The sequence below is a fragment of the Brachionichthys hirsutus genome, unplaced genomic scaffold (assembly GCF_040956055.1).
Source record: "Brachionichthys hirsutus isolate HB-005 unplaced genomic scaffold, CSIRO-AGI_Bhir_v1 contig_866, whole genome shotgun sequence".
Lineage (NCBI taxonomy): Eukaryota > Metazoa > Chordata > Actinopteri > Lophiiformes > Brachionichthyidae > Brachionichthys > Brachionichthys hirsutus.
In genome coordinates, this window is record NW_027180437.1 from 70,428 (window position 1) to 89,505 (window position 19,078).

General features: G+C 44.9%; 4 protein-coding genes across 4 annotated transcripts; 1 reads left to right on the forward strand and 3 right to left on the reverse strand.

Annotated features, from left to right (window-relative positions):
- Positions 1 to 4,504: 4,504 nt before the first annotated feature.
- On the reverse strand, positions 4,505 to 6,421 carry LOC137914929 (uncharacterized). The gene is made up of 5 exons (XM_068758417.1): positions 6,211 to 6,421; positions 5,525 to 5,618; positions 5,223 to 5,382; positions 4,964 to 5,116; positions 4,505 to 4,733 (listed from the first exon to the last, which is right to left on the reverse strand). Exons 1-5 carry the CDS (start codon positions 6,333 to 6,335, stop codon positions 4,573 to 4,575), a joined length of 693 nt encoding a protein of 230 aa, XP_068614518.1. The 5' UTR covers positions 6,336 to 6,421; the 3' UTR covers positions 4,505 to 4,572.
- Positions 6,422 to 7,503: 1,082 nt separating this feature from the next.
- LOC137914927 (GATOR2 complex protein WDR24-like) lies at positions 7,504 to 11,222 on the forward strand. Its single transcript, XM_068758415.1, has 9 exons — positions 7,504 to 7,984; positions 8,118 to 8,295; positions 8,460 to 9,135; positions 9,614 to 9,705; positions 9,785 to 9,900; positions 9,972 to 10,076; positions 10,191 to 10,528; positions 10,746 to 10,930; positions 11,030 to 11,222. The coding sequence occupies exons 1-9, from the start codon at positions 7,504 to 7,506 to the stop codon at positions 11,196 to 11,198; spliced, it is 2,340 nt and encodes a 779-aa protein (XP_068614516.1). The 3' UTR covers positions 11,199 to 11,222.
- A 1,881-nt stretch (positions 11,223 to 13,103) lies between these two features.
- Positions 13,104 to 16,416, reverse strand: LOC137914926 (ankyrin repeat and SAM domain-containing protein 3-like). The gene is made up of 14 exons (XM_068758413.1): positions 16,250 to 16,416; positions 15,967 to 16,165; positions 15,652 to 15,773; positions 15,492 to 15,573; positions 15,277 to 15,394; positions 15,028 to 15,174; positions 14,661 to 14,786; positions 14,450 to 14,562; positions 14,201 to 14,362; positions 13,986 to 14,110; positions 13,770 to 13,911; positions 13,436 to 13,691; positions 13,276 to 13,347; positions 13,104 to 13,186 (listed from the first exon to the last, which is right to left on the reverse strand). The coding sequence occupies exons 1-14, from the start codon at positions 16,414 to 16,416 to the stop codon at positions 13,104 to 13,106; spliced, it is 1,914 nt and encodes a 637-aa protein (XP_068614514.1).
- Positions 16,417 to 17,607: 1,191 nt separating this feature from the next.
- Positions 17,608 to 18,702, reverse strand: LOC137914928 (UPF0488 protein C8orf33 homolog). The gene is made up of 4 exons (XM_068758416.1): positions 18,463 to 18,702; positions 18,286 to 18,376; positions 18,012 to 18,158; positions 17,608 to 17,904 (listed from the first exon to the last, which is right to left on the reverse strand). Exons 1-4 carry the CDS (start codon positions 18,622 to 18,624, stop codon positions 17,711 to 17,713), a joined length of 594 nt encoding a protein of 197 aa, XP_068614517.1. The 5' UTR covers positions 18,625 to 18,702; the 3' UTR covers positions 17,608 to 17,710.
- Between the last annotated feature and the right edge of the window lie 376 nt (positions 18,703 to 19,078).

Consider the following 19,078-nt stretch of genomic DNA (forward strand, 5'->3'; position numbering starts at 1 on the left):
AGAGCTGCAGAAGATTTAAAGACGTGTGTCATGAACGTCTTGTTTATGTCTGATAGCTAAGATAGAAAAAAAAAAAACAAAGGCACCAATAAAACATGATTCTTTTTGTAGCCCTGCTGTAACTCACTATGGCTTTTAGCACATTGGAAAAGAGGTTCCCTAACCAGGGGGTGGAACCCAGCAGATTAAGGTGCTCAGGAGCTTATTCAGTCAAAATCTTACACCAGTGCAAATCATAAGAGACCCTGTCTCAGAACGGTTGAAGGGAGAATGGATGAAAAACCTTTTCCATGCCAGTTTTAAGGCAATTATTAAATGGATTCTGTCATCCACCATGAATATTTTAAAGTTTAAATCATTCCAATCATTTTAAACCAAATGAAAAAAGACAAAACAAGTATTGCATATATTATTTTCATGTTGTTAAACCTACACTGTGGATACAGAAACATGGTTCACACAACATGGACGTGATGTACAGATGGGGAAACAAAAGTGAGGGGAGAGGAAGGGGGAGACGAGTCAAAGCGAAAACGGTGACGCTGCCGTTTCCTGGATGGTCATCACTCAAAAGAACTCTTGTTGCCAACTTGCTAGCTGCACCATGTAAAATATGCCATGTCATGTTACGAGGCTGTGTGGGAGACGAGAACACAAACACAACACACACTTAGTCTCCTCTTTGTCTTTGAGTCTGGAGGTTGACTTGGACAAAAAGAAGAGGAGAAACACACACATATGTGCACGCACACACACTGGACTTTGCCTGTTCTCACTCTGACAGACTGAACTGGGGAGGGCGTGGATGTGTCATCACCTGACCTCTGACCTTTGTGTCCCACAAGGCATTGGGGGGTAATCTCTGTCAGGCCCAGTCGATACCTCAGTTTCTCATTCTTAGGGACTGTATACTTTTGTAAAGGAATGTACCTACGAAGAAAAGAAATGCTACCAAGTTGTCCCCGTTTTTCATTTCATAGTGGATGTGTACTCTGTATGTTCCTACCCAAGAGTATATTTATTTGTATTCTTCCCTCTTTGAATGGGGTAAAGAGCAAAATTAATGCGATGATTGTTCCTCTTCTGACAACTCCTAGTTGTGACCCTTTGACCCTCGGAAAAATAGTTAATAAGGCCGAGACCCCCGGGTTTGTTTTACAACCATCAAGCTCACTTGATTTTATAAATCTTTAGTGCTTTACAAAATAAGCCATATGAAGAATTAATTTTCGGGGGGCAAAAGAAGAAGAAAATGTATGTTGGTTAGAACTTAGAAGCGTGCCGATTTGTAGCTTCAACCTTTTTTTTCTGTGTGTGTGTGTGTGTGTGTGTGTCTGTGTGTGTAATCAAACATCCTTTCTGCTTTGTGAATATTCAGCGTTTGAAGTGAAAGAGGACAAACTGTGCAAGTACAAGACTGTTTGAAATATTGTCATGTAGCTGGCCTCTTTTTGCAGCGACGTTCCCCAGCCTGTTTTTGGCAGCTTCATCCAAGTGCTCACATCTCCAAACTCTCCCCTGCCGTGCGCAGACACCTCGCTGCAGTTGTGCTTTAGCGAAGAGCAAATCCTGAACGGACTGGTGGCTTGGAAAGCGAGGGCGAGAATCGCTGTTACATTTACTTGTGCTGCTTTCTATTTTTTTCCATCTTTAAATCAATAATTCAGTCGAATGTCCACTAGCCGCCTGGGGCGGGGGGGGGGGGGAATAAAAATTAGGCATTTGCCAATTTTGTTAGAGCTGATCATAAAGAGCATTGTCTTCCACGCGAAACTAGTGCCAACAGAAGATTCTGCGTGAAATGAGGGAACCTGCTGAAATAGCCAGAAAACAAAAGAAGCCATTTTTAGATGCATATAAAGACTGTCAGACAATACTTTATAATAATTCAACTTGATGGAAATACATTTGGATACTAGTAAATATTAATGCTTCGGATTGCAAAGATGCATTGATGAATAATGCATACATATACCCTGTTAGCCTATAATGAAGATAAAGAGGAGGTTAACGTGCCTCTTTAACTGACGATACACAGGAACCCAGAAGGGTTGTAAAATAAAGGGCTAGTAAATGGCAAATGTTTCTGTGGAACATATTAACTGTGAATACTAACCGTCTTGGCTCGACATGCAGGACTAAATATTAAGGCTTGTGAATTGTTGATGCCACTAGAGCTATAAAAAACAAATTCCTCTTATTCAAAGTGAAATCCAGCATTTTATTTGGTATTTATATCGGCCTCTTAAAACCATACAGAGAGAGAGAGAGAGATACATCTAATAAACAGGTGGGGGTGGGGGGGGGGGGGGGGGTAGGAGTAATTTATTACTTTTCTGCCAGCCATATCTTCTGAGCCTGAGCCGACCGCAGCGCCAACACACCTAAAGAAAAAAGAAAAGGTAATCTCCCTGTCTGATGAAGCCTCTCCTCAGACAGCATGGTGATGGAGGCCTGACTCACATCCTCCTGTTGGTAACGACAGACAGAGCTGACGCGCCTCACAAGAACTCAGCAGGGCTGCAAAGCAGGGCGTCCGTGCTTCCCGTCATCCTGTCACCGTTGCGCTCGTGTCACAACACACTCGGCGTCAGGATGATGCACGGGGGGGCTGTGGGGATACACCAGAGCCCTGAAGCTGGGTTGTAAATGGGATAGCGTCTTTGAATAACAGGATCTGACGAGCTGCGTGGTGTTGATTTAATTGCCGTTTTGGAGTGAAATATTTCTTTTCAACATTACATGGAAGGCAGATGAAGTATGGCATGACTCTCGAACATATTCAGTGTCATTCAAAATACCTGATTTTAAAGTGCAGTATAATATTTCTCTGACTGCTTGTTCATATTTCTTGTATTTCGCCATAAGTGGGATTTTCTTTTGCACTTGTGTGATTAATTGACGTGTCGGTGTGCCATATTACCTACTGCCATAACCATTCATTGATGCTTTCTTACCTCCCTATGCCAATCCATTGTACTGTTATGCCCAATGCCTTGTTATAGTGCATAAGACTGAGCACTGGGCAGAGAGGCTGCTTGGCTCTTATAGCTGTATGGTGTATTCTACATGATCGTGCACAGGATCCATAAGAGAAAAAAAGTCATGGAGACATTATCCAGTAGCTGCTCTGGACTGCTGCTTGCCAATAAGGCAGCCAGGTTGCCTTTTATCAGTATTTGTTGCTACTTAGATTCAGCATATGATCTCACTACAGGCATGTGCAAGTAAAGCAGATGAGATGAACCTTTACGTACAAAACCACCGCTGGATGTTGGCCAGTGCAAATATTTTACATTTGTAGTGTTTTACTATAAATATAATTAAACCAGCCATGCTGGATTGCAAGTTCTAGACATCTAGAGCTCCACACGTACCAATATGTGACTTTGGTTTTCAAATTGTCCAGATAAAATGGTTTAATTTTACATTACTTGATTAATTAGCTGGTAAAATTGTCTGAACTTAAAAAAAAAAGTTTTTTTTTTTTAAATGCATCATTGATTCTGCTTCCAAGCTGCTTCGAAGGTGCATAATGGTTTTCAGGTGTACCAGTGAACATTGAAGCAAGCGTTTAACAACATTCAGGGTTCCACTCTGAATATGAGGGTGTATTTATTTTTATTGTTTTGCAACAGAACATTGCTTAAATAGTTGTTTCCCAGCTTTTCGCTTTGGTTCAGATTATTTTCATCTTCTCAGATCCTGCCTGAGCCACTCGAGATCATGTTCCAGGTGGTTTCTTCATTTCACAGTTGATTCCCTCCGAATGTTTAGAATGAAAAGAAAACTCATATCTGCGCTGCTGTAGTTTTTCCTGGGCTGCTTACTTGTATCAATAAAATGGTGCCAAGCTTACAAGGTTCAATCTCTCACACCAGACAAGAGGTTGGGCCGGAAGCGTTTACAAAAAGATAAAGCAGAGGAGGCTATTTTTTCTCTGTCACGATAAAAAGTAAAGGAAATCTAAATTTACAAAAAAATTATTTATATCAAAGTCCTCATTAATTATTTCACAATCTATTGTACTTTTGAAATGTTCTGAACGGAACCATTTTATAATGTATATATATGAATATATTGTTTTATTTTGTACTGTTCATTGTATTTTGCTTTAATTTAGAAACAATATAAATAAAGAACAATACTGTGGCAACATCCTGCTAGTTTTGTTTGTTTGTGATGCAACAAATAATTGATTTATTAATGCTAAGGTCTTTTTTTTTTTATCAATTGTCAGCCACTCATATGTGAATGTTACTTTCAGTCATTTTAGATACTCAAACTATTTTTGGAGAACCTGAGAAACAATTAACACACAAAATTATTTGCAGACTGGTTGATGCTGTATCAGTCTAACGATTAGCATGTAATCCATAGTATGGACTAATCAAATAATCCTGATTATGTGGCTGAAAGTATTTACCCAATATTTGCAAACCTCAACTCACACAAAATATCACCGTATTCAATTTGATGTAAAGCTTTAATATTTTTTGGGGGGAAAAAATATTATTAATCATTCATATTAAAGCAAGTTTAATGTCAAAAAATCACAATGTACAATGATTTCTATTTGGTTTTAAGCTTCTTTGCTGGTCTCTGGTCAGTTTCACAGCAGTTCTCTGTCACAGCAAAATCTTTCAGCAGGAAAAGCTGCTGCTGTTCGGCGACTCTCATCGTCCACAGACACAACTCCACCCGGTGGGGCGTCCAGCCCTGCTTTGGATCCACTGAGGAGGAGAGGGGAGGCTTTATTTATTTATTTGACACTGACTGACATAAGACCTTTGAAGTTGCTTCTACTAAGTGATCTATATTGGTTAGAAATAAATGGATCTTTTCCTGTCGAGGGTAATAAATAAAATAAATAAATTACACACTCTTGCATCTACAACATCGTAAACACCACAGCGTCCCGGAGCAGACGTCCTCATAATCACCCTCTCCGTCATTACCTCACCTTTGTTAAGTCGTTTGGTCCTCTCAACAATTTTGTCCAGGTAGAGTTTGTAATGCTTGTCCGTGTACTGGATGGGCTTCAGTCCCGGGACACTCTCCATTGCTTCATCCGACATGAATGCAGCGTGTTCTGGCGCTCCTGCTGCCAACACAGCTGGTGGAGCAAAAAAAGAGCAGTCAGCCTGAAGCGAGGTTGGATCAAGCCAGAGAGCAGAGGATCCTTTTATGATCCGGTATTCTTGACTGCATGCTGTACTAACCTGAAGCAGTGGCTGGACCGACTCCTTTCAGGGAGCTGAGCTCTGCTATTGCCGCCTGCACGTCAGGCAGGAGGCTGAAGGCCTGTCTGGAACATTTCTTCACAGTGTCCTCGCTGTTGGAAGCTACCAGCTGCTGCAGCCTTGGCCTGAACTTCCCTCTCTGCAGAAAAGCACACGGGTCCACTTAAGGACGCAGGTGGCAGACTGACTGCTGTCAGTGCGTCTGCGAGTATGCTAGATCGACTATTTACTGGAGCAGCGTGACGACATCTTTTGCGTGGGTGTGTTCAGCCGCTACTTACAGCGAGCTTCCACTCCATCAGTTTTGCGAGCTCTGACAGGGAGAGGTGTTTATCGGATCGACTTGAGATGAGTCCAGGCAGGTCCTCTTGGTACCTTGGTTACACAAATATTTTTAATATTACACTCAAAGTAATGTCGACTTATCACAATTCACACAACACACTTCATATGAAGAGTATAATCATACATAACAGGAAGAAAGATTATTCAGCCCTCATTGTAAACTCAGGTAACTGGATGAATAGTTCAGGGTTCCATGACTGAACCCCAAGCTTTTCACCAAAGCTGACCTGAAAGCACAGAGACTTTGACTCGCATTACTCCGAACTATCGTGAGAGAAGTATCGGAAAATCCTAGAAGAAAACATTTTGCCGTGTGTGAGGAAAATGTAACTTCCAAAAGGACACCGATCCTCAAAGTCCAGCGAGACTTGGCTTTGGAAGAAGTCCTGTAAAGTCGGCAGGATATGAACCCACAGACATTCCAGAAATTGATGCTTTTGTCCATGAGTAACGGGCTAGACTTCTCCGTAACACCTCCAGAAGTTGGTGTCTGGATATGTATCAAGTTTACAGCAGGTCATAGCAGCTCAATGGTCTCTACAAAGTACCAGATGCGCTCATTATGAGTGGTTGAATCATTAGAACACAGGATCACGTGTTGCCATGAGGAAAACGGATTTACCACTTGTCAAGGCTCAGCAGCTTTGCAGGTTTCTTCCCTTTTGCCTTGGCCTCGACAACATCCCAGTATTTCTCATACACGCTCCTCCATGTTGTTGGGTCCTCGCAGACAAACAGATCACTCATGGCAGCAGGAAACCGACAGCATCACCGACAAACACAGGTTTTCGAGCCCTACAGGGAGAGAATACGTATTCCCCGCTCGCCTTGTTTAAAATGACACCAAACCCTCAATAGAATAACATAAACACTTGAATATAGTCGCGTGACGACATTTCCGCCAGAGCCTCCAGAAGTCTCGCGAGATTGCGACGTCAGCATACTACTTCCGGGACAGTAACAACAACAACAACAACTGAGCAACGCTTTCAGTGAGTTTTGTCCCTTCAGCTCGTCTGTTGTTGGCTTTGCTTTGAAACAGATAGCCGGGGGGTAGCTATTTACACATCCGTGTAATTATTTAACGTGTTTGTAAAGTTACTGTCGTGCATATTTGCTGGTTTGGTTTAGCAAGCTAGCATTAGCATCGAGTACAGTCACGGCACCAACACTGTGCTAAGGGTTCGGCTTATTGCAGCCGGCACGGCAGCAGACAAGTGAACTCAGTGATGAAAATAAAAAACCACCACGAAAACATGAAAGAGTGGAAGACAAATCAAAATTGCTACTTGGAGCTGTAGATTCTGCCAAACATTTCACTGTAGTATTTCACCGAATTGTATATTGACGTGAGCACAAAACAGCAATCGGGGGGGGGGGGACGCGACAGATTGACGAAACATAGACTCTAAATCAACCGTATTTAAAATAATAATAATTCCCCTTTAACATTGCGACCATCAATTGTTAGCATTGTGTTTTCAGATTCAGATCTACAAACAATGCAAGCATACAATGTGCAACAAAAGCCTACACAATGTAGCAAATCAATCTGTCATATCGGCTCCATTTTCTAATACACACTTGTCCTGACTATGAACACAGATGTGTTGGTCGCGTCCCAGTCTGTCACTCAGACGTTGACTCACATGGGCGTTGGTGATAAGGCGTGTGGCACCTCAGCAAGTAAGTAGTAGCAATACGAGTGGCTATGCATGTTCTAGACTTGCCTCTCCACACTAAGCACAACATAAATCTGTACGTCCTATTTTCCTTTGGCGCCACCATCTGGCAAATCTTTTAACCGCTTTAAGACTATTTTACATTTTGCAGAGATGTCTTTTACTGTATGTCGCTCTAACTTTGTTCCTGAGCTCTTGTAAAAAAAAAAAAAAATGTTTTCTATTCCAGAAACATGGAGAGGATGTCACGGGTTACCACAGCCCTCAGCAGCAGCTCCGTCAGTGGCCGAACTATGTTCTGCCACTTGGACGCTCCCGCCAACGCCATCAGCGTGTGCCGGGACGCCGCGCAGGTGGTGGTGGCCGGCCGTAACATCTTTAAGATCTACACGCTGGAGGAGGAGCAGTTCGCGGAGAAGCTGAATCTTCGTGTTGGCCGCAAACCCTCTCTCAACTTCAGCTGCGCCGACGTTATGTGGCACCAGATGGAGGAGAACCTGCTGGCTACGGCTGCCACCAATGGAGCAGTCGTCACCTGGAACCTGGGAAAACCCTCTCGCAACAAGCAGGACCAGCTGTTCACTGAGCACAAACGTACCGTCAACAAGGTGTGCTTCCATCCCACGGAGGTTTACATGCTGCTAAGTGGCTCACAGGACGGGTTCATGAAGTGCTTTGATCTGCGCAAGAAAGAGTCCGTCAGCACTTTCTCAGGTACGAGTTCCAAGCAAAAGCTTAAAGTATACATTTTCCATAAGTGCTATAACATTTCTGAGTATTTTGCATGACACAAATGTATGTATGTGGGAACCCCGTTTTTTTTTTTTACCGACTCCTTTCATTCCAGGGCAGTCAGAGAGTGTGAGGGATGTTCAGTTTAGCATGAAGGATTATTTCACATTTGCTGCATCCTTTGAGAATGGAAACGTCCAGCTTTGGGACATCAGGCGTCCGGATCGCTACGAGCGAATGTTCACCGCACACACCGGCCCCGTGTTCTGCTGCGACTGGCATCCTGATGACAGGTAAAAACTAAAAAAAATGATCCGATGATGTTGAGTAACTGAGGTTTTCTTTTTCGACAGATGCATTCATTCGACGCGGTTGCGCGTTTGCAATGCCAGAGTTATAGGTTGATTTCTTTATTTTTCATTTTCTTAATAGCTTGTTCCCTTTATTTCAATGCCAGGGGATGGCTGGCCACTGGAGGCAGGGATAAGATGGTGAAGGTGTGGGACATGACCACCAACCGAGCCAAAGAGGTCTACTGCGTCCAGACAATCGCCTCCGTGGCGCGGGTCAAGTGGAGGCCTGAGAGGAAGTATCATTTAGCCACCTGTTCCATGATGGTGGATCACAACATCTACGTGTGGGATGTCCGCAGACCCTTCATTCCATTTGCTACCTTTGAGGAACACAAGGATGTGACCACCGGTATTGTGTGGCGCCACCAACACGACCCGCATTTCCTTCTCTCCGGCTCTAAGGACAGCACGCTCTACCAACACATGTTCAAGGACGCCACGCGTCCCGTAGACAAGGCCAACCCTGAGGGGCTGTGCTTCGGACTCCTTGGCGACTTGGCCTTCGCAGCCAAGGAGAGTCTGATCAGCAGCGACGCCAACAGAAAGCCTTACCCAGGAGGCGGCGATCGCCGCAACCCCATTTTTTTCTTCAAAAAGCCCGACTTGACGGAACAGTTTGCGAACGTGTCCAGCGCTCTTAGCGTCTTTGAAACAAAGTTGGACAGTAACCGGATGGACTGGTTTGTTAAGACGGCGCAACTCTACCTCCTCAGTGGGAAGCCCTTCGCTGAGCTGTGCGATCACAACGCGGAGGTGGCGCGGGAGTTAAATAGACCTCAGGTCAGATAGATCAGAGCGGGACCAGCTCTCCACGCCCTGCTTAGTTTTGTTCTCGTTTCTCATTAAATGTTTGAAACTATCTTGGGGGGGGGGGGGGGGGGGTTGTGATGGGGAAAAATCAAACCTATAGATATTAAATGTTGTCATAGAATATAAAGCAGAGGACCTTCACATTTAAGCCATTAGGCTTTCTGTAATTTTAAATTCATAAATTATTTTTTATTGGCTAATCAATATATCAACATCACCTTTAACATTCTTGGTACATTTTCATTAGACTTGGATTATTTGCTTTAATTAAGTTATTAAACTTTGAGACTTAATTCTTTATCACTAGAATGAGTGTAAGGATTGACACACTTTATTTAAAAAAATATATATATATATAATTAAAATTTAACATCCAGTTATATCTGTAACTGTTGTCACTCAGGAAAAGGTAATGTGGTTCCCATAGTAACGTGTTCTTGATTCAAAGGTTTCCACCACATGGGCCATGCTGAGAATCATGTTCTCTGACCCAGCAAATCAAAACCTCAGTAAACTGGGCACCTTGCCTTTGATGAACAGGTAAAGTAGAATTTTATCATGCTTTCACTCAACAGCAAGTCTGAGTATTTAAAAACAAACGTTTTAAAACTCCTTTTAGCTTCAGCATGAAGGAAATGGGCACAGAGAGCAGACTGGAATGCAGTAAAGGTGACAGCAGGCAGGATAACATTCACCTGGAGCCGGGGAACTCATACATCAGCAATAATAATGAAGGTTAGGGGGGGGCATGTTCTCTGTATCATATTTAACATTTGTATGCATCAGACTCATTCAATTCTCTTCAGAAAACGAGGAGACGGAGGGCAGCGAGGGCCAGGCCGAGTACATGTTCGGTGATGCCGAGCTGGACGACGACGACCTCTATTCTGTGGAGCATGACAACCAAACGGGTCGGTCACGTTCCGTGTCTGCGTGGGAAAATAAGAGTCGCATAGCATCGGGAGAGGCTATTCCTACCCCGACTGCATGCTCAAGCGCATCTTTGCTCCTTTTTTCCATCACAGAAGAGCAGGAGTACACGCTGCCCCAAGAGGCCTTCCCGCACCGCCACGAGATCATCGATGACCTGTCGGCTCCGGAGCACCTTCAGCAGGACAAGGCGGACTCTCCGCACGTCAGCGGCAACGAGGCGGAGGTCACGTGCCTGACGCCGATCGAGTCCTTCTCGCTCATCTCCATCTCCCAGCCGCTGTTCAGCCCACATCTGCCCGCCAGCTTCTTCTGCCCCATCGTGCGGGAGATGCTGAGCTACTACGCAGAGCAGGGCGACGTGCAGATGGCCGTGTCGGTGCTCATCGTCCTGGGCGACAGGATCCGTAAAGAGATCGACGATCTCACCCAGGTCAGATGGGAGGGGGGGGGGGGGCGGAAGCGCTTGGAAAAAAACTGATGCAATGACAAAGACTCTTAGGGGTTTGCTTTTTTTTTTTTTAAATGCTCTGATATACACGGGAAGATATTTGCTGTACATGAAACAGTTTCGATTCATGGTACTGTATTTGCCGTTTGGAAGACCTGCAACCAAACGGCAAACGTTGAAACAGCCGTTTCCGTTTCAGGAGCACTGGTACATGTCCTACATCGACCTGCTGCAACGATTCGAGTTGTGGAACGTGTCCAATGAAGTCATAAAGTTAAGTACATGCGGCGCCATCACCGGCCTGAACCAGACGTCCACAACGCTGCACATCAACTGCAGCAACTGCAAGCGGCCGATGAGCAACAAGGGCTGGATTTGTGACAGGTGCGACCGCTTGCACCACCGTTGATTACTTCATTCTGACTTGGACCGAGCTCTGACCCCTGTGTGTGTGTCGTCCCCCCCCCCCCCCCCCCCCCCCAGGTGCCACCAGTGTGCCAGCGCCTGTGCCGTGTGTCACCACGTGGTGAAGGGACTGTTTGTGTGGTGTCAGGGCTGCAGCCACGGCGGCCACCTGGAGCACATCATGAACTGGCTCAAGAGCAGTGCTCACTGTCCCGCCGGCTGCGGTCACCTGTGTGAGTACACCTAAGCTCATCGGGGGACCCCCCCCTCCCCCCTGTCCTTTCAGCTAGTGTCCTGTGAGACACGTGGGCCTGGAGGCTTTATGTGACGTCTCACGGACAGCCAGTCGAGACCTAACACAATCATGCGGCTTAATTTTTTTCAATTTAGAATTTAAACCATTGTTGAATTTGTAATATAAGCAGATTATTTTTGTGAATTCACGCTGCTTTTTTTTTTTACAGTTTTTACACCCCTCAGTACTATCCTGAAGGCTGTGCAGGATCAATTGTCTGCTCCTGTTGTTTTTACTTGATCCCTAAAACATATTTTTGATGGGCTGTAGATAATATTGAATTAATTTATATGAGAAATAGCTCTATTCGAGCAACACATCTCGAAAAGACATTCAAATTGTCCAGTGAAGTCTGACTGGTAAGCGACATTGTACAGTGAAATACTTCCATCAATGCATCCTGTTTCGTGTTGTTTTGAACTGGTGCTGAGCTTCACATGCTCGTTCAGCTGCACGCAACCTGGACGCTGCTCCACTCATCCGGCCTTCTGAACGGCTTCTGCTTCAGGGCACTGTGCCGAGAAGAAAGAACAGTCCAAACTGCACTTTACCAGCGTAGACCCAGATGTACGAGAGCGGCCGGCGTCTCTAGACTACAAGGCATTCTTTTATTACGCTGTTGAGTTTCCTAACCGAAGCTTGTTACTACAAGGGTTTGTTACTAGTACTGTATATTTTCAGTTCACTCTCAGACATTCATGACACGGATACGTTATTGCAGAGAATATTTGTAGCCCAGTTCGGGTGCATTTTGCATTCTGTCTTCCAAGTGTGTAAATCAGCAGCGGAGGGACTCTGCAGGCCTTTAACTTCTACTCGAGGAAACCTCAGCTGGGCTTTAGCCACTCATGATTCACGGTACTCCTCGTCTGCCCATCAACAAATGTTTTCTTTTCTTGCCGAGGTCAGGAATACATTTGCTGTTCTCTATTTCACACACATTTAAAAGGATAGCAAGTCTGGCATGGAGTTTATGAAGTCAGAATAAAACAGGAATAAAATCCACACACTTTAATGCCGTGACGTGTTTGAAAGAATTTATACATTTTATTTTTCCTAAAAGGTCTATGCTGATGGGCATTCCTTTTGATTTACCCTTTGAGTCATTTCTTCCACTAAAAAATACAAATTCAGTCCAACTTAAATTTGCAATGTTCACTTAAAATTACATTAAAAAAAGAATTGTCACATGATCTGAAGACTGATGCAGAATATTTTCAAAAGTCTCTTTAACAGGTTTAAAACTTTAAGCTTCAGTCAAAGATACAATCGAAGGTGTTCTGGGGTTGTCTGGCACGATTTGGAGCTGGAACAGATGAAATGTATTTCATACAGTGAACGATAATTTGATTGCACCGCTAAATGAAATCTAAAAATGGATGTTCTATCATCTTAATCTCTTTCCATTCATGCACTCAGTAGGATATTTTCTTCGATCCAACCATACAGTATATAAATAGGATGTACTTTCTACCTTTGCAGGACTTTAGTGGCGTTAACACACGAAAGTGATTTCACAGCATCTTATCTACGATAAGTCTCTCAGAGTCCGGCAAACACCAGAACGAGCGCTGAAGGTATCCTCCCTGCCCGTTGGTCGATCCCCGCAATAACTGCTGTCACCCTTTGCCCCGCCCACATCTGGCCAGCGCCGGTCCAGTTAGCCAATCCCAGAGGAGCGTGTCGGCTGCTTCACATCCCGAGCTAACTCTGTTTCAGCAGGGCTGGCCTCGTCTTTGGCCCCCTCCCGTTTCGGCGACATAGTTCTGGGTGGTTGGATCACCCTCCGTCAAACACAAGAAGACACGAGTTGTTTTCTCTCGTTCTCCGTGACCCGAACAGGATCTGTTGGAAGCGTTACGGCCGTTCCCAGCTATCCGAGACTTTTTCAGGCGCGCTCAGCCGCCTCAGACTCTGAAGCAGGGATTGCAGGTTCCTAGCTGTGATGAAACAGAGACAGACAGACGCATCGGAATCAGCCTCAAGTGACGACACAAAAACTACTTTGGGAGCCATTGCGCCATCTTACCGAGTTCCTCTTCATGTGAATTCAGTTTCTTTATTAGATCTACAGCGTTGGTGCGAGTCGGGCCGTCTCTAGCTGCAGGGAGAAGATCATTCGTTGATGAATCGCAGAAAATCAAAGGCGCTACCCAGCGTAGGACTCGGCTCTTTAACGCCCGCATCACCTTCCGTTTTATCTGCCACATCAGAGGAGGAGCCGTCGTTCCCATCAGTAGCGAGACAAGATAACAGCTCGGCACGGCGGGCCCTGGACTCTGCCAGCGTGGCGCTCATGCCCTGAGCCAGCCGGTGGTTTTCCACCAGCTCAGCGTGGACCCTCCGCCATGCCATCTTGTCCTCCATGAGACATCCCTCCATCACGGTGCGCAGTTCTTTCTCCTGCGACACCTGGCTCTGCAGGCTCGCCGCCTCCTCGCAGCGCTGCACAGAGGTCTTCATGTCGGTACGGCTGCGTGAAACGTTTATTTTTGGCCGTTGAGGTTTTTATTTCGCCGCTACCTTGTGTAGCTGAATGGCCATCTCCTGCATCTCGGCCTCAAGCTGGTCGGCGTAAGCCTGCTCCAGAGCGTCGCCGGGCGGCCGGGCGCTGCTGTGCCACCGGGCAATGGCCGACGTCATCTTACGCTTGGGTCCGAATAACCTGGAGATAGAGAAACGGCTTCAGGGTTTCGGCGCCCGTAGAAAATCTGGGACAGAATGCGAAATCTCTCTTACGTGATCCCGATTTCTTTGAGATCATTTTCAGTGAGAGTTAGAAATATCCTCAGGTCAATGTCTTGCTCCTCAAGTAAAGGGAGGTACTTGGAGTAGCCTAATGTTCTCAAGAATTCCGCCAGATCCTACAAGAGGAGAAGATTTTCAGAACGAAACACAAAGAAATCTAACTAGCAATCACACAAACACGGACGCCGTATGCTGCGTAGACGCGCCTTTGGACCGGCGTAGGAGGCTGGAAGGTCAGAGGGCGACATCGCACAGTTCACTGAACCACTGGAGTGGGCTGCTCCATTGTTTCCATGACGACTCTTACTTTTTGAGTGATGGCCCTTACTGACGCGGCGAGGGCTGCTCTTTTTGCACTGGTCAGAGTCCTAGGGGGGGGGGGGGGGGGGTTCCATTTAGCAATTAATTTGGTGTTCGACTCCGGAACAGTGGGAAGTCTGCTCTTCTGCATTCACCTCATTGCTCTCCACAGAGCCTTCCCAGTTTAGGCCAATCGCATGAGGCAGGCCTTCGCTGCTGCTGCTGCTGCTCCTCATGGTGGGCATGTCGTTGTCAAGGAATGGGCTGTCTGTGGCGGCAGCAAGTAAGAAATAAATCAATAAATGGCGGATGATGATATCTGTGGGTCACGCCAGATACGAATTGAGCCATTTCAAAGCTTCTTACCTCTGCTGCTGTTGCTTTGACCATCCAGCTCATTGATGGGCGAGGTCACGTCACGGTAACGGATGCCCTCGCCCTGTTCACCGATCTCACGGAACGCCGTGCAGCCTGGCGCCTCTGCTGGAGGCTCTGAGGAGAAAAGCTGCGTTAACAGAATGTTGCCTCCAGTAATCTCCAGCAGCTTTAAATGGATTGTTTTTTGTGTCCAAAAAAAAAAAAAAAGAGACGGCATCTAACTGTCATTTTCTTTCTGAAGGTAAAACCTTCTTTCTGCACAAACTGATTATATTAACTTTTTTGCGTCGTCTTGTGACGTCTACAGCTGCCACCCTGTCATCACAGGCGAACTGGAGCTCCAATGTGACGCTACCAGACAGCTTGCTGTTGCCTCCTACTCGGAACTTGGCGATAGCCTGGGGTCCATCGTGGATGCTAATGCCTTTAGCTCGGTTCCTCGGCCTGATCCTCGGCGGTGCGCTGTCCGAGTCCTCGGAGGAGCTCAGGTCCTCAAAGCGTCCTGACAAATAATGTTTTTTTACAAATGTGGTATTTGTGATAAGACACTGTTGTGTATTGACGACGTATTTAGTTATAATACAACAGACTCGGCTGGATCCACCTGGTTTGATCCTCGGCGAACGGGAATCAATGAGGCTGACGATCTTGGTGAAGCCGTACATCATAGCTAAGGCGCGTGCGGTCTCCCCCTTAACGTTGCGGCCATCAACTTTAACTTTCTGTAAACATTTGAACCAAATTTGATTAATCCTCCGCCAATGAAAAGCGAATGACACCGTGCCGTAGGTCTCTCTCTCTCTCTCTCTCTCTACTCACATGGTCGAGCAGATTCTGAACGATTATTTCATGTCCTGCGGCAGCAGCCTCCATCAAGGGAGTGAAACCCGATCCTGGTTCCCTGTGAATGAAAAAGTAATAAAGACCTCAATCCGATTTGAGTGTTGTCGTATATTTGGCGATCAATGAAGACGCTCACTCGACATTGACGTTGGCATGGTGATCCAACAAGAATTTGACCATTTGCTGATGGCCCGTGCTCGTGCAGTGGTACAGGGCGGTCCAGCCCCTCAGATCCTTCAGTTCCAAATCCGCACCTTGCTTTGGAAGTAAGAATACAATCGTTTAAATCTCTGATAAAGTTCTTTTTGATGATTCCTTTTATTGATAGTCCATCCGTAAAAACCCGGAAGATTTCTGGTTGGCTTTGATCCGGGGTGTAACCCTGCAGACGAGACGATTGTCTCGCGTACAAGGAGACGGATGTCTGGACTGTCAGTGAGCCGTTTCATACCTGAAGCAGGAAGTATGCAATGCTTTCATTCCCACAGCTGGCGGCCAGCATCAAGGGGGTTAATCCTCTGGGTGTGGCGGCATTAACCTTCACGCCCGCCTCCAACAGGAGATTCGCAATGTTGTCGTGGCCGATGTAAGACGCGTACATCAGGGGGGTCCATCCTCCAATGTTCTTTCCGTCCAGGTCCGCCTCGCGTCTAAAAAGAAACTCGGTTGCCGTTATCAATAGAAATTGTGAATCAAAAAAAGGTTGTGTTTGCAGGCGCGCCCCCCCCACTCACTTTTTGATGCATTCTGCCACCACGTCGTACTGCCCAATGGAGCAGGCAGTGTGGAGGTCCAGAGGGACATCCAGCTCCTCGGGCCGCAGCAGAGAGTCCCCCAGCCAGAGAGAGAGGCTGGAACCCAACAGCTCTGACTCACTGGCCTCGTCGCTGAGTTCAGACATTCTCCTCCGAGCTGGAAGCAGAGACCCCGAGAGCGGCAGATTAATTCACCATGTTGTGTTCAAGACCGTAAAAGACCACAGCAAGACCGTGGCTTGTAGAAATTAGCAGATTATTTTGTGAACATAAAAATATATATGATTCAGGCTACTGATGGCAATAAATTAAGAGTCGTGTTGGTATCTTTGCTATTTCGGCTAACTAAAAGTTAGCTTGCCTAGGACCTCCAGGATTAACTTTTCCCCGCACACAATACTGAGATTATTAATGAATAAAATTGTTTCTCCGAAATGCCAAGCGACTACATAAAATAACATTTTACAACGGAGTCATGGATGAAAAGTGAAAAGCTCACAAGCAGAATGAACTTTGCCGTTTTCTCTGGAGCTGAAACTTTTGTTTTTTTTATGTGTCACGTTCAATTGTGCTCGTGTGGAACTATGCCCCGCCCTTTCCTGTTTGAGGGGTCGCTTGACCTTATTTGAAAAAAAAAAAAAAAATACATTCTCCGAGCTGTGTTACTTTTTTAAATGTATAAAATAAAAAATGTGCTAAAGAGGTCATCTGCTCTTAGTATCTTGTATACACAATTTTACTCACTTGCATACACAAGTGAGTAAAATTGTTGGTAACCCTCTATTAATGAAAACCCACAATGGTCACTGAAGCAACTTGAAACTAACAAAAGTGATAAATTAAAAATTACTGAAAATTAGCCAATGGAAATCAGATGTTGCTTTTGAATTGTGGTTCAACAGAATCCTTTTTTTTAAAATAATGAAACAGGACTGTACAAAAATGTACCTTTGTACCTTTGTGTTGCGCAACCTTTCAAGGCAATCGCTGCAATCAAGCAAATTCACTAAGAAAGCTCACATTTAGAAAAAAACTTCAATTTAACACAAACCAAAAAAATAAAACTATTGCAAACCATTTATGCTGGGTGAAATAATGCAGTCTAAAATACATATTACTCATTAGGAAATGGCATGACATTAATTTGTGATACCTTAGCAGATTATCATTTAACTACATCTTTAAAGTGCTAAATGCTTAATGTATAATTTACTTATACTTAAAATTACCATGCATATTTGGGTTAGGGTTAGGGTTAGGGTTTTATTTCCAGTCACATTAAAGAAATACAATTCAAACAAAAGAATATTTAGGCATATTTAATATGTAATATTGTCAGGAATTAAAGACTTGTGATAATGTTTCTCTCCTAAACTCCAGTGCAGCACCTTGTTGCTTTTATTGCAGCAAACATCACATCACGTGTCTTCATTGTACAAATCAGAAAAAATTGAAAGAGAATTTCTCCTCGGACGGAGTAAAGACAAACGCTGGTGTCGAGTCTGCATCCTGGGCATCGGGCTTTTGCAGGTTCTTTTCTGTGTCGGACGTCTGGGCTTTTACGCCACCACTCCGATGGTAAAAACACTTCTTTGAAGACTCTGACACAACTTTAACTTGAGCTGATGCAGTTTCTGTTGGGAAGTGGGAAATTCTGGAAATTAACTGCATGTCAATAACACTTGAAACTTTTATTCACAACATTGATTGTTCAGCCAACCCCTTGCTACAAGCCACTCACCGCTCTGGATGAGTTTGTACTGCTTTCCCTTCTCCTCTTCCATCTTCCTCCTGTAGTCTCCAGTCATGGCTCTCATCACCTGCCTCTTCTTGACGTGAGGAGCCTTGGAGCTCCGTAGCGTCTTCAAGGCGCGAGACGCTTCCTCCTCTGTGGAGACAAAATATGAAATGTTGTTTACACAATGGTTCATATACGCAAGAGTAGTAAAAAATAAAAAAGATGAATACAATTCCATACGAGTGTAAACTGATTATTTAAAAAGTAAACACCATACTTTGTTTCTGTGTACCCTTCTTGGACTTCATTCCTAATTCCAGCTGCTCAATGCACCAGTCCAGTTGTCTGTTCAGCTGCTCCTCTGCACTCTAAAAGACATTAATACATCAGTTAAAGAACTGGAATCCACCATATTTACATATTTAAATAAAGGAACATATGTAACAATGACCACCTCAGTGCCGTCGACTCCTGGAATCCCTCCAGTTGAACTTGGGTTCTGCGGTTGCTCAATGCAATCTGATGACTTTTTCTTTCCAGATTTCTCTTTCTTCCTTTCTTCTGGTGGTTGCCGTGGTTCCACTCCCTGTGACATGGAAGACTTTTCCTCTTGCATTCTTTGTTGGCTGCCTGGAAAGGTGTCTGGTGTCTTTGTGGTCGCCGTGTATTCTACAGGTGTAACAGGAGGAATCTGAAAGTTGAAGGCAAAAGCAGAACCCCCCTGTCCTGTAAATGATATCTGGCTCCTCGTTGGTTCTGTCCCGTGTGACGATGGAGCCGTTTCCTCGAGAGGCGCTTCAGCGTCGTCAATGGGGAAGTTAAATCTGAAAGAATTTCCACCGTGAGTCCAAATGGGGTTCTCAGTTCGGCTGCTGACAGAGCCAGAGCTGTTTGACTTGGGCTCAATATCTGGTGAGTAAACATACAATCATTAGGTTACTTACGCCGACATATTAAATCATTTTAACAGGTACAGATAAATATTAAACTTCATATTACTTCTAATAATTTGACAATAAATATCTAGCTAATCAGAATAAATGCCCATTGACGAGCATTTTAAGACAAAC